Genomic DNA, 13,940 nt, shown 5'->3' with positions numbered 1-13,940 from the left:
GCCAGTAAGTGGCTGGAAGGGAAATCTGAGTTTTCTTTCCATCACTTCATCTCTATAAGCCAAATGAATACAGTGTGAGTATATACTGGTATTCCCTAACATAAGTGAATATGCATGCAAATACTTAAGTGAACACTTTAAGTCACATTTAACAAATGTTTTGTCTCATTTAAGAATGTGACATACAGGTATGATAAAAAAACTCTTTTTGCAAGGTAACTTTGAGGTTTCCTATCGGGGCTTGAAAGTACTGTTATTTTGACATAAGTTAGTTACATGTTTAAAATGTCTGATAGAATAGTATATTGTCTTAATTATAATTTTTTCTACAATAAAAATAAACTATTAGGCCTCCTGGGCAGTAGATCTTAAATGCTTATGTTAAACACAGTCATTTGGAAAAGTTTTTCAGTTGGAGGATCTTGCTTAGATATAAATTCCTAATTATCATAACTCAATATAAACTCAGAATTATTAGACTTTGTATCATATCATTGTGGTGTTAATTAGTACTGAAACATTCTCTAACACTAGAATATCTAGCATAAAATAACAAGAAACACATGATCTTAAATTCATGGTTTACACTTAATAAAGTGATAATCTTAGGCATCTGTACTCAATAAATATTCCTCTACTTCCTATAATGTATAAGACCTTGTCAAGGGCTATGAGACAGAAAATGATACTCAAAAGGAATGAGTGAAGACAGTGACAATAAGTAGTGAATTATTCTTACAGAATCATGGCAGAGATACCATTCTCCACCTCAGTTCACTAGAACCTACTGCAAAATTGCTTACTGATTCTAAAAACTACATAAATAATTTGAAATAAAAAAGTAAATTATAGAACAGTAAAGAAAAAGCCTATATACACACTTCTCTCCCTCCCTTAGGCCGATACATACATAAGACAAGGAAAGTTTGTAATTTTATTTCTGTAATTATTCTATTTCACTAGAACAAATAATTTGTATGTGTATATATAAGCTTGCTATTATAAAAAATTACCAAATTATTTTAATGTACAAGAACCAGAATAAGACCAATTCCAAAGATTAGTGAAAGCTATGCCTCTGGAAAAACAAAACTAAAGAATTATTGATAATTATAGTCATAAAAGTTCTTTTTACTTTTTAACATTTATTCTTTTTTTTTTTGAGAGATGGTGCAAGTGGGCTCATAGGTCTAACAGGAGACCAGGAGAAACCTAATGGAGGACCAAGGGGAGGGGAAGGGGGAAAGAGAGTTGGGGAGAAAGAGGGACGCAAAACTTGAGAGACTATTGAATTCTGAAAACGAACTGAGGGTTGAAGGGGGAGTGGGGAAGGGGAAGGGAGGTGGAGGTGATGGAGGAGGGCACTTGTGGAAAAGAGCACTGGGTGTTGTATGGAAACCAATTTGACAATAAATTATTTAAAAAGAAAAAGAAAAAGGAAAAAAAAAAAAAGAGTGCGAATGGGGAAGGGGCAGAGAGTGAGAGAGCGAGAGAGACAGAATCCGAAGCAGGCTCCAGGCTCTGAGCTGTCAGCACAGAGCCCGATGCAGGGCTCAAACCCAGGAGCAGTGAGATCATGACCTGAGCCTAAGTCAGGCGCTTATCCAACTGAGCCACCCAGGTGCCCCTAGAAGTTCTAAATAAAGTTAACATGTAGGGCAGTTTATATATGTCTATGTAGAGTTTGTATACTTAACTGGCAACTTGAGTTATGACATTTAGGAAAACTTTTTTCTCTCCAACTACACTACATTCTTAAAATTAAACTATAAAGTATAAATAAACAACCCAAACAAAGCTAATACCCTAGACTAGATGATGGAACAAATGTAGACAGAAATTTTAAAAATATGTATCAAAGGCCAGTTTTGGCATTACTCAACAGTATACAAAGCTGAATATTTAAAACATGGCCTTTGTAGTCAGTAGAACTGGCCTCACACTCTGGCTCTACCATTTTACTATGTTTATTTCTAGGGAAAATAATTTCTACTGAGCTTCTGTTTTCCTTACCTGTAAAATGGAGATATTATTTCAAATGAGGATGTATTAAATTAAATACAGTGTTTAGTACACAGTGGTGACTATCAATATAAGGAAAAATTAGTAAATATAGTCTTCCACACATAATGTTTTCTTTTAGTATCACAAATATATAAGACAAAAGTGATTCTCATTTTACTAATTAATAATGGGAAGTTCAGTATGTAGCCATCTGCTATTTAAGTTTATTTACTTTGAGAGAGTGTGTGTGTGCATGCGTGCACACACATGTAGGGAAGGGCAGAGAGAAGGAGAGACAGAATCCCAAGCTGTGCTGGGCTGATGGCACAGAGCCCAATGTGAGGCTCGAACTCACAACTGTGAGATCATGCCCTGAGCTGAGATCAGGAGTCGGACGCTTACATGACTACAGCACCCAGGTGCCCCTGTAGCCATCTTCTGATGAGGTGAACTGCTGGTGTGATGGATGGCAGTGAAGTTTAGGGAAGAATACCTTACTCAGGTAGTCTTAACAATAAGCGCACTCTGCCGTATTTAATTTTCCTAATATGATGTGATAAATACCATTCTAATTTACTTCCAAAACATTAAAACTGTTTTAGATTCCATACTTTATTTTTTTAGTCATGCTAAAAATTAGGAATTTTGGTTTCTGGAATTTGTTAAGTCAAACCTCAGTGATATTCTGATGAAAAATTAAGAGGTTTGGAAGAAAGAGCTTCATAATTCCCACTGTTGGAATACAGACAAGTGATGATTCAGAAATGGTAACTGAGATATGTCCAGGCCATGATTTCAAATTTGCTCCGAGATGGTGGTAAAAGGAAGCAGTGGTACTGAGAACATCTAGACACAAGATGCATAAAATTATTTTGACACAGTGTCACCTGGAAACCTATTATTCTTTCAGAGAGATGAACCTGACTTATATTAAGGTCTTTATACTTTGAAATATTTTATTAGGTCATTGGGTAAAACAAAAACAATAATTGACACTTTTTTTTTGGTAGAAGACTTGAAATGACTCTGGGTAGAACAAAAATGTCCTTACTTTTTCTGTTGTGTGCTGCTAAGACATTATCAGGGTCATTTTCTGTTTGAAATTTTATACCTAATATGGATTTTCTGCCTGATTATGATTTTTTTCCTTTTTGTTTTTTCCCTTGTCTTTACCTTTAAAACTTCCTACAGTCTGGGCATATACAATGTAAAAAAAACTATTGCTTCATTAAATGAGTAAACTAAATTGTCACTTCTCTTTCCTTCATCTGTAATGTTTACCAAAAAAGGAAAAAGCTATTTCACACACAGGACAATCATATTTCCTTGAAATTCTTTTTTTAAGACACATTCAAGTGAATATTATACATATATATACAATGATGGGCTAGAAAGTGATACTATTTTATTTCCAAACCACTTAATTTCATTAAATTTGCCCTAATGTATAGTGCAATCCCAGAGAAGTTTATATTTTTGTATACTCTTTACCTAAGGTAGATAATAATATCCTAATGAGTAACATTATTTGCAGGATCTGGAACTTTAATGAACTATCTCATTCAGTGAGTATGTTTATATATTGTATAGCTAATACATGAACTAAAAGCCAAGAAGAATATATTGCTGTCATACTACAAGAAGCTTTGAGAAGTGTATGTGGAGGCCTCAGGAGGTCAGTAAGAAAAAAGAATACTTAGTTAAGTGTAATTTGTTTGGGTCTATTTTCCAGATCAATGTGAATTACTATAATGGACGGAGGGCTGGAGCAATCTTAGAAGGCATAGCTATAATCAAATAATCACTTTCACATATTAAGAACAGAAAAACAACAACAACGACAACAAAAGCAAGAAACAACAATTTGAGAAAATCTGGAAGCCTCAAGTTGCTATACATTTCAGATACCAAATTCACCTAAAAGAAACAAACAAACCTGCCCCGTACCACCTCTCCTCTACCCACTGTTAGAGTGAAATAGGTTTATTCTCTTGGGGCATCCCTAAGTAACAAAAATCCAGTGTAAAACAATGAAAGTTATCTCTGTAAGTAATGCTTAGCATAGTCATGCATTTCATATAAAAAATTTAAATAAAATGTTTTTCTTAGCATGCTTTATAGTATGTATTTGCTTATGCTGGAATTAGAATAGAGAGCATAATAGCCATACTTTAATAATTATATTTAATAAAAAAATGTGTGATTAAAAAACAAATGTCTTAGCGGCACAATGTCTTAGCACAGAATAGCTTAAATGCTTAAGAAAATGTGGAAAGGGATAACATCCTCATGAAATAAAATCAGTCAAGTGAGCTGATAAATGATTAGTAACTGATAAACAACTCAGAACAAAGCTTCAGAAATGGCTTGATGAGGCAGGCAAGGCTGACAGACTTACTCTGAAGCTGAGGCTGCTGGAAGGAAAGGGGCTGTCCAAACACAAATGGGCTGTGGACTAGGGAAGAGGGAGGTTTTGCAGCTTGATCAAAGATGGAAGGAGCTGGGAGATTGGGCCGAGACTGAATGGAATTCAATATGGCACTCAGTTGGTCACCTGCAGTGGGCAAAACAGTCAAAACTACAACTTGTTATTAATTAACATCCGAAATGGCAAGAATATGCTGCTTTATGACATTCAGATAAAGTTAAACACTAAATAAAACCAGGCCAACTCAGGAATGAGTGGAAGTTGGTGATCATTATCCTCAAATTAGGGACCAAATATTTATATTGTTTTAATAATCTTACATAACAGCCCACGTAAGAAAACAAATTCATGTAAATTCACACACAACACTGAGCAGCAGTGTGGGAGAATTCAAAGTCTATGAAGTATCTATGGTGAAGAGGTTGACTCAAAATCATATTACGTGTAAATGGAGATCAAAGTGAAGATATCTTCTACAAAATACCTAACAAATGACTAAATAACTCTGCCTTATATGCAGTACTCTTCATGCAGAAAATAAGCAAATAATATGAAAAGGTTTTTTTAAGTAAATGTAGAATTGAAAGGAGGCCAAATATATGTTATTAACTTAGTAATATATTTACATTAGTTAATAAATTATTATTTTATTGTTTAAAATTATTATTGCCAAAGAAATTATACTTCTTAAAGCTTGAGTACCTTTGGTTGGATGGATAATATAAAAATCTTTAAGACTTATAAGATAAAAAGGAGTATGAGCTATCTAATTTGATTAGTATCTCAAGTATGAATTCTGATATTCTTCCTTAAAGTTAAATATACAGGACTTTAACAGAAAAATATTTTTAAAACTATGAAACAATGTAATTAGACAGATGATCCTTAGCCTCTTTAGGAGATTATATGTAGTAAATAGTTTAAATAATACTGAAAAAGAGAAGAAAAAACGTATCCAGATTAGTTGATGCAAAAACTGGAAAACAATACCTTTCCAGCCATATTTCCTAAATATAATAACATTTCTTAAGTGAAAACTTCAAATGAAACAGCAAGAAAGAATGAACTTATATGAAAAGAACTGTATACACAGCTACATGTCTACTTTTCAAAAATTTATGTTGTAGATTACAGGAAGGATTTTAGAAATTATGAAGAATTTTATAGAATTAAGAATAAAAGGTTTTTTTTTAATAAAAAAACAGCTTGATTTTGGATGGTATAAATACTTAAAGAAAATAGGACTACTTTAAAGGTAAGTTCATAAACAGAGGTCAGATATATTTAATTAGATTTAAGTTTCTTAATATTCCTTTGCACCAAGTATTTTAAGAGCCTATTAATAAATACATGCCATTTCTGAACAATATAAGCAAAATCACACTTTAAAAAAGTAGTACTTCATTATTTCTATTTAATAACAAATGTTCTCAGCAATGTTTGTCTCTTAAAATTTGCTTTACATTCCTATGATGTTTAAGTAAATTATATATTGGAGACTGATTTAAAGTGACAGCCACCAGTACAATTTAGACATTTTAGAGACTGATAGCATACAATTTGAATTAAACATGGCTCTAAAACATAACTAATGAAGGAGAGTAGTAGTAAGCAAGCACTGAGATTTCAATTAAAGGACCGATAATGGGAGAGAGAAAAGGACATGAAGAAAACACCATTAAGCATTTACCCTAGTCAAGTATGAAGGTCTAGCTCAAGTTAGTTGGAATCTGAGCTACCAGAAATGAGCAAGCAGGCAGGCAGTCCCCAAGCCTGCAGGAGAGACCAATACATAGAGTAGGAAAAGCCAAAAGGAAATCTTGTAGCTAGGATTCCTGCACATAAATACTTTGTGGTAAGCAAGAAAGACATCAAGCAAAATGTGGTTTTATTTTAAAACTGTATCTCCTCTACACTGGTGTCATTTTCCATTTTACTGACAGTTTCATTACTTCATTTGCTCTGCAAGTCAGGTCTAATGATGCTGTATTTGTTCTTGAAATCAAATCCTATGAATTCGTGTAAATGACATTTTAAAGTGAAACCACTTCCATGTGGGCGATCTTCTCCCTCCTACCCATCATCCCACTTGTATGCTATTTGCTGACAAAATGCTGATTTAGGAGTCAGGATCATATGTACAGAAAAGAAAAGGAATGTGTCTGAATTTTAGATGAAATGCAGGTATAAATTATTCTGAAATAATTATTGTTTGGATTGTCCATGATGTTGGTCTCTTCTAATATTGCACACAAGACCAGTTACACACATCTTATTTCTTTGGCTTGGGGTTTCTGTTTTTCTTTTTACAACTTTCTGATTTCATTATACATACCATACCCAAAGATAGCATATTTCACGTAATTCTAAATTAACTAAGATAACTTGACTAAAATTCAAAACAATGTATATGTAATAAAGCTGACATGTAATATTACTTAAAACATTTTGATTTTAAATGGATCACTGTGGATTGTGGAAGGTTCCTTTTTGTTCATTAACACTACTATTAATAAGAAGTGGATGATAAAAACAATAGTTCTTTTACTAGATACAGTGTCATAGAATTTATGATGTGATTTCACAGTATCTTTAAATAGGAGCAAATAAGCAAGAACTATAAACATAAGCTAAAACTGGTTAAAATGATACTGTAAAAAGAACACCTTTGCAAACATTCTGATTGTTAGTTTTCTAGGAATAAACTTTAATAAAGTTTTGTGGGTAAACAGTAATAAATGCTTAAAAGAGAAAGCAATAAGTATTGGTTGGGTAGGTAAAAGACTCACTTTCAAACACCTACCTTTATTATTTCCAAGTCCATAATCAAATCCTTGGGCACTGCAACTTGCCCCTTTATTAAAAGCTTGCACTGAGAAAGGGCTTGGAGGAGGAGTCTGAGAATTTTGATCCAGAAGAACTTGTTCTATAATAAAAAACAGCTATAAAATTAGTTTCTTATATGCTATTCCCTTATTCATAAAGAGAAAGTTTCCAAGAAAGACTTTATGATGGTTAGATTTCAAAACCTCACATTCAGATTTGATAATAAAGCTAACAATCAGGTCACTGTGCTGATAAATTACATGATAAATCTTTGTTTTCATTTATCAAATACACAATGAAACTTAGAAATTGGATATGGTCTTATGAAGCCAATTCACTTTTATTGTGGCTGGATACTGGATATGTCAGTGAATGCATACCAATACTTCTGGACCAGGAGCTCAGATTTGTATAAAACTTATACAAGAGCACTTTGTAAACTTAAAATGGGTACCCTACAAACCGGAAATCAGGAAATTTTGTATATTAGCACCAAATAGAAAAATGAGTCTTCAAAATGTCTAAATATATGCTTTTTTTTCAATTAGAGTACTAATACACAAGTATTTTAAGTAAAAATTGTGGAAATTTTAACTTTTAACTTATTTTTACTTACTCTATAAGGACATTTTCCCTAAATTAAAGGATGATAAATCAAGTCATGTAGTCAGAGCTATCTGTACATGCTCAAGTAAAAAAATGTATCATAATTTTTTATTTCATGAAAAAAAGGCATTTTATCAGTTTACGACATAAATTAATAAACTAAGTTATCCTCTATTATCAATGAAATGGCCATAAGATCCTGTATGATATCATACTAGAAACACAAATACCATAATTCCACAGTCATATTAATACCAGCTAAAAAAGGGAAAATTAAATCTGTCAAATAAAAAGTAAATGGAGAAAAAGTACCTATTCCATCAAAACAACTTTACAAACAATGAAATGTTTGGAGTATATTTTTGGGAAGCCAGGATCTCTTTAAAGAGAAAATGGAACTAAAAAATGTGGTGTTTTCTTCCACTTGCATTTTTCTTTCACTTACATATCTAGACGTTTTGCAAGAAGTCAATGCCCCAGCACTTCCCTTAGGCAATACTGCTTGGTGTGAGGCATTTCAGCAGTAAAATAGGTTTTCTGGAAAATACTCATGAACTCTAATCTGAATGGGAAAGACAGCATCGCCCGCACCCTCTAGACTCAGCATGATCTCAGCACCAAGCATGAATGAAGACTCTTATTAACCACAGCAGTAACTTTGCCCACTAGCTTTATTTAAAAATATCAAAGACCTATTAAGAATTTTTAGCAAGAAGAAAGTTTTGTTTTACTTATATTATCTCAGACATATTACTATAGTGCCAAATCCTCTTATTTCCACGTTAAATACAGTTACATACTAATACCGATGAGCAGACTATTTGGATACAACATCAACTAATCTTAGTGATTTTCAGGCACTAACTTCTTATTACTTTTTTCCTGATCATCCCAGGTCTTATGTTAAAAAATTAACATCACTTTATATGAAAGCAAAGAACAATTAAGTATTGACAGAGAGAAATTTAAACTTCTCTTACATTGCTTTTAGGGTTGAATATCTTAGAAGAAACGATATCCTAATAAAGAAGAACCTTCTACCTTCTAAGTATATAGAAGTAAAATTCTCCATTTAAAACTCAGTCTTCAGTATAGAGGGTATTTTACATTTTAATCATAACAGCTAACCCTACCATCTGCTAGCTTTATGTTATTTTTTGTTTATTTGGATTTCATATGGAACTTATAAAGTATTTTCATTTTGCCAATGAGAAAACTGAGGCACAGAGATGTCAGGCTAACTTGGCCAAGGTTACATGACTGAAAAGCTGTGGAGTTGGTATCTGTACCCTAGCAGTCCAGTTCCAGAATTTACTCTTACACTTAAGCTATACTGCTAGTTAAAAAAATAATTAAGCTAGGAAGATACTGTGATAGTTACCTACACCATTCTCATATTTAATTATATCTTATATAAAGTTGATCTCACTTTATGTATTTTCATTTCTATCAGAATATTCATATATAATGGAAATGTTTAAGAACTTGTGAATATATAATGAATATATTAGGTATAATATAAATGGGAAGATTATTTTGTAAAATGTCTAATTTCCATCAAATGAAGGCTTTCTCATTCTCGCAACATAATGAAGAATAGTTATACCAACTTAGAACATTATTTTACAATCACATCATCTGTGACTATGAAAAGTGTGTCTGTAAAGATAAGGCAAGGAGTAGGTTCTCAGATTCTATTCAATGATTACCAACACAGTGATGTGCTCTGGTGAGCACAGCATCTCTAATACAAAGGTAATACACCTGCAATACATCTAGCTAGATAACCACAGGCAAGTCATTCTCCTTACCTGTAAAATGACAATTATAGAACTTATTCAAAGGTTTATGGTGGGGAAAAAAAAAGGAAATATGTTTAATGTATGTTGTTAATACTGTAAAACCTTGGTTTACGAGCATAATTCATTCTGAAAACATGCTTGTAGCCCAAAGCACTCATATATCAAAGTGAATGTCAAGAACCATTGGCTCAGTTGTGATCATTTGACATTCAGTGTCATGTACTACTTATGTTGCAAGACATCACTCATTTATCAAGTTAAAATTTATTAGAAATGTTTGCTTGTCTTATGGAACACTTATAAGTAGATTTACTGCAGATCTAAATGTACTCTGTCACTCATAAAATTTCAAACTTTTAAAAGATCTATTTATACTTATGGTCATATTGCCTCTTGGACAATAAATACTACGTGTTTATTCTCTATTGGATAAATATGCATGTTTTTTCATTTACTGACCTTTTCCTATAAATTTTGGGATTTGGAAGAAAAATCTATGCTTGACTTACCCATTAATTTTGATGCCCTAACTATTATATTTTTGTGATTTAGCTTCTATTTGCAAAACTTAATATGCAATTAGTATGCGCCAAAACTGTTTTAGGACTAGGAATACAAAGATTAAATTCCTGTGCCTGTCCACATGGGACTCACAATCTAGATATAAAGAAATAAAAATTAACTTCAGTAGATCGGTTTTATTCTAGTGATGAACACAGAATTCTTGACTCTGTCAGGGTCAGTTAAAGCTTCACCAAAGTGATGACCTGGTCTGAACTGGGATAAACCATGTTTTTGGCCCCAGGATAATGAAGAGAAGGGGACACTAAAGAAAAATTTTTATTAAATGAGATTATTATTGAAAAACGTGAACTTGAAAGCTGAAACTCTAACAACAAAATAGGAATTTCCCAAAAGATGCCATGCATTTATCCAATGCCCCTGAGACAAAATTAAATCAAATGAAATTGCCTAGAAGTACTATGATTGACAATTTGAAATGTGAACTTCCATTTAGTGGTAAAAAAGGTAAAACATTCAAGGCTGGGCTGGCACAGAACAAGGAGTCATACAAATCCACATCAATGGAAAAAAAAGAAACACAGTTTGCAAAGATAGACTCATATGTTTCACATTTTCTTTTAATTCTCTTCTTACGTGTGCATTCACTGAGTACCCATTATTTAACACACAAATTTTAAGAATTGTTAAGAATTTTTAACCTTTAGTTTTGTTCTTTACTTAAAAAATAAACACACAGAAAAGCTGTTTACTTCCATTTCCAAGGTCAATCAGAATAAATCACAAATTTAAGCCAACTTGCCATCTTCATGTCGGAGGTACTGGTTTCCGCCTCTGTCTCTAGCTAAGGACCACGCCTCGCCTTCATCACTCTCACAGAACTCTACCATGCTGTTCTTATCCAGCTGCACCCACGCACCTTCAGAATTGGTTACCTAGCACATAACAAAAAGCACGATTGATTGGCTTGATTCTTTCAGGGCACTCAGGCTGAAAACCAGCAAAAAGTTTCAGTGTTCAAATAGGGTAATCATTCCAAAAGTTACCATGAAATTAGTTTCTGAAATTAAGACCACAGCCTGAGGTAAGACAAAAATCAATAAAAAGTTCTGTAAAATGCTGCTTATTTATTACTTCAGTAAAAATAATAATTTTTAAGGCACAGGACAATCTCTAAATAACTTTACACATTATTCCAAAACACATGGTGCTCTCTCTCTCTTTTTTTGGCACCTAAAATGTCCCAACCTAGCAAAGTATTAATTAGATTGGCAGTGTCTATAATGCGACTTGAAAATGACCCTGACACTGAGAAATAGCATGACACACTACATCTTCAAGCTCATCAGCTGAGGCAAATGCCACTGTTAACTAAAAAGTAATTTTATTTGCTCAGGACTTCAGTGAGACACATAAATGGGAACAAATATATCACACCTCCATACCAATTCATAGTAAATATTTTAAAGTGCTGTTAATCCATGACATATAGTACATTTATAATAGTGAAAAGATATATGCACATACCGAACATTCATACATACAATACAAATCATTGTTAATATAAATCGTTTTCAGACGGATAATGATGAGAATAAAATTATTTAAAAAAGAAGCACAGAAAAATTATGTTAGTAGTATTTGCAATACAAGTAAAGATAAAGAACATTAACGTTTAAAAACCTGGGATGGAAATGGCAACCTCTGGAAGAAAGAGATGCTCTGGTTGTATTATATTAAAAAGGAATAATTTAGAAGTCATGAAGCTACAAGAATCCATACCTCTCCCACTGCTTTGACTTTGTTTCCCAGAACTAACATTCCAATTGGGATACCTCTAAGGTTAGGGCAGCTTCTGATGTTGTGACCGGAAGGTCCCGTCTTCACTACCTTGTACATGCCTGGCCCTCCTCGCAAGAACGGCATATCTTGTTCTTGCATTGTTGCTTCCTGTGGGCAGCAGTTTATATCTTTGAAAAAGTCATCAGTATTAGTTTTAGGTTCCTGAAAATTTGAATAGGAAAAAAAAATAAACAAAATACAATCTATTATCACTTTCGATATCCTCTTATTAATAGCTTTTACAGCAAGTCTTTAATACTATCAAGTAAGAGAATACATATACAAAGATAACTGAAGTATATGCATTAACACCACTACTAAAGAGTCTTTTAATTTTTTAATGCTGAGTAATATTTAAAAGAAGAGAAAAAATATAGTAGGAGAGCAAATAACCTCTGGCTTTTGCCTACCACGATTTAAGAAATATATAGTACTTGATTTTATTTTTATCTTTTAATGAAATATTAAACAGTAGGAAAAACAAAAATAATATACTCTGTGAACCACAACTGAATAATCTGAATCATTATTACTGCATTGCTGTATGTTGGTATAGGTTAAAAAGTCTAAATCTTCAGTTTCTTCCATGTTGTTATAAATACTTATGAAACAGAGAAAATAGGTGTGAAGATTCTGGAAACTTGTCTATTAACAGGGATAGCAATGATGGAAAAAATGCATAAAATATAGCTATATCTTAATATTTACTAGTTAAGGATAAAATAAGAATGCTTATAAGATTTTAACAACTCTACTTCCATAATATAACACAAATAAAGATGTCCTGCTACATCTGCTAGGCCAATGCTAAACAGTGATATATTAATGCTATTAGCAGAAAAAGATAACTATACTTTTAGCAGAGAGATTATTATCAAAGAAGCATTTTTACATAAATATAATGCATTTGGGGATGAGTCACTTCTAAAATGAAAGAAAAGGACATGCCCTAAATTTTCGATTGAATCTGAATGAAATTATTTCCTGTGTGAATGCAATAAAGAGAAATAGTAACCTTCTCATATTTGCTCTTCTTCCCAACTAAATGTAAAGGAGGAAAGTTCCACACTGCGGGCTCTTGCATTGTCATGATCACTACTTTAAAACAGATTTAAACTGTACTTTTAAATACAGTAGTAAAGACTCTACAAACTGGTTTATATTTAAATACAACAAAAGATGGCCCTAATGGGGTACTTATTCAAACACTGTGTTAAAATTAATATTTAGTAATGTCATAAACGTGGAATAAAAATGAATAAAACACTAACATATTATTTATACAAGATAAAATAATACTAAATAGCTTTATCCCTCTATCCCTCTAAGTAGTCTCATACTAAAGGACTAAAGGGTCCTTTCTACAGGAAAAATTGGAAAATAAAATTCTAAATGTGGATTCAAGAATTCTGTGTACCTGTGACTTTTAACTCAATATATGGTCAGGGAAAAATTTTAACCCACTATTAACCGTCACATAATAGTCTATTAATTTCATTTTGGTGATGAATAATCACCAACTTTTAGATTTATAAATATGTACTATGGACATTATTTATTTACATTTAATGTAATAATACTTGAAAAATGTAGAGATTTATAATCTAAAATAAACTTAAAATATGCATTGTACACACCCATCCATATATATTCATAAAAACTTATATATGAACACAAAGAGTGTGCTCAAAATGAAAATGGAAAAGTCTGAACTTTAAACTGAGCTACTACTCTAACAAGTTTTCAGTAAACATTGAAAAATGTCTAGTTATGAGTAATCAATATTAGTAAATACATCATGTTATTTCATAGTTGGAAGAGGCAAGTTAGCCCTATTTACAACCATTTTTAAAAATTTACATAGTATGATGTCAACAGTAACAAGCAAAAAAACATTTAGAAATCATTTT

The 13,940-nt window shown here is 32.3% G+C and overlaps 1 protein-coding gene across 15 annotated transcripts in view; it reads right to left on the bottom strand.

Moving 5' to 3' along the window:
• MYCBP2 (MYC binding protein 2) overlaps positions 1-13,940 on the bottom strand; it is a 267,757-nt gene that overhangs the window by 61,042 nt on the left and 192,775 nt on the right. For 8 of the 15 annotated variants that reach the window (XM_029936570.1, XM_029936573.1, XM_029936576.1 and 5 more), the window contains 4 exons: positions 11,971-12,192; positions 10,991-11,123; positions 7,236-7,358; positions 4,403-4,582 (listed from right to left, as the gene is read on the bottom strand). In XM_029936570.1, coding sequence (XP_029792430.1) covers positions 4,403-4,582; positions 7,236-7,358; positions 10,991-11,123; positions 11,971-12,192 — 658 coding nt within the window. The remainder of the gene's footprint in view (positions 1-4,402; positions 4,583-7,235; positions 7,359-10,990; positions 11,124-11,970; positions 12,193-13,940) is intronic. The other 7 variants (XM_029936574.1, XM_029936575.1, XM_029936586.1 and 4 more) reach the window with 4 other exon arrangements.

This window comes from Suricata suricatta, chromosome 4, assembly GCF_006229205.1.
Source record: "Suricata suricatta isolate VVHF042 chromosome 4, meerkat_22Aug2017_6uvM2_HiC, whole genome shotgun sequence".
In the NCBI taxonomy this organism is placed as follows: domain Eukaryota; kingdom Metazoa; phylum Chordata; class Mammalia; order Carnivora; family Herpestidae; genus Suricata; species Suricata suricatta.
This window is presented reverse-complemented; position numbering and strand designations above follow the sequence as displayed.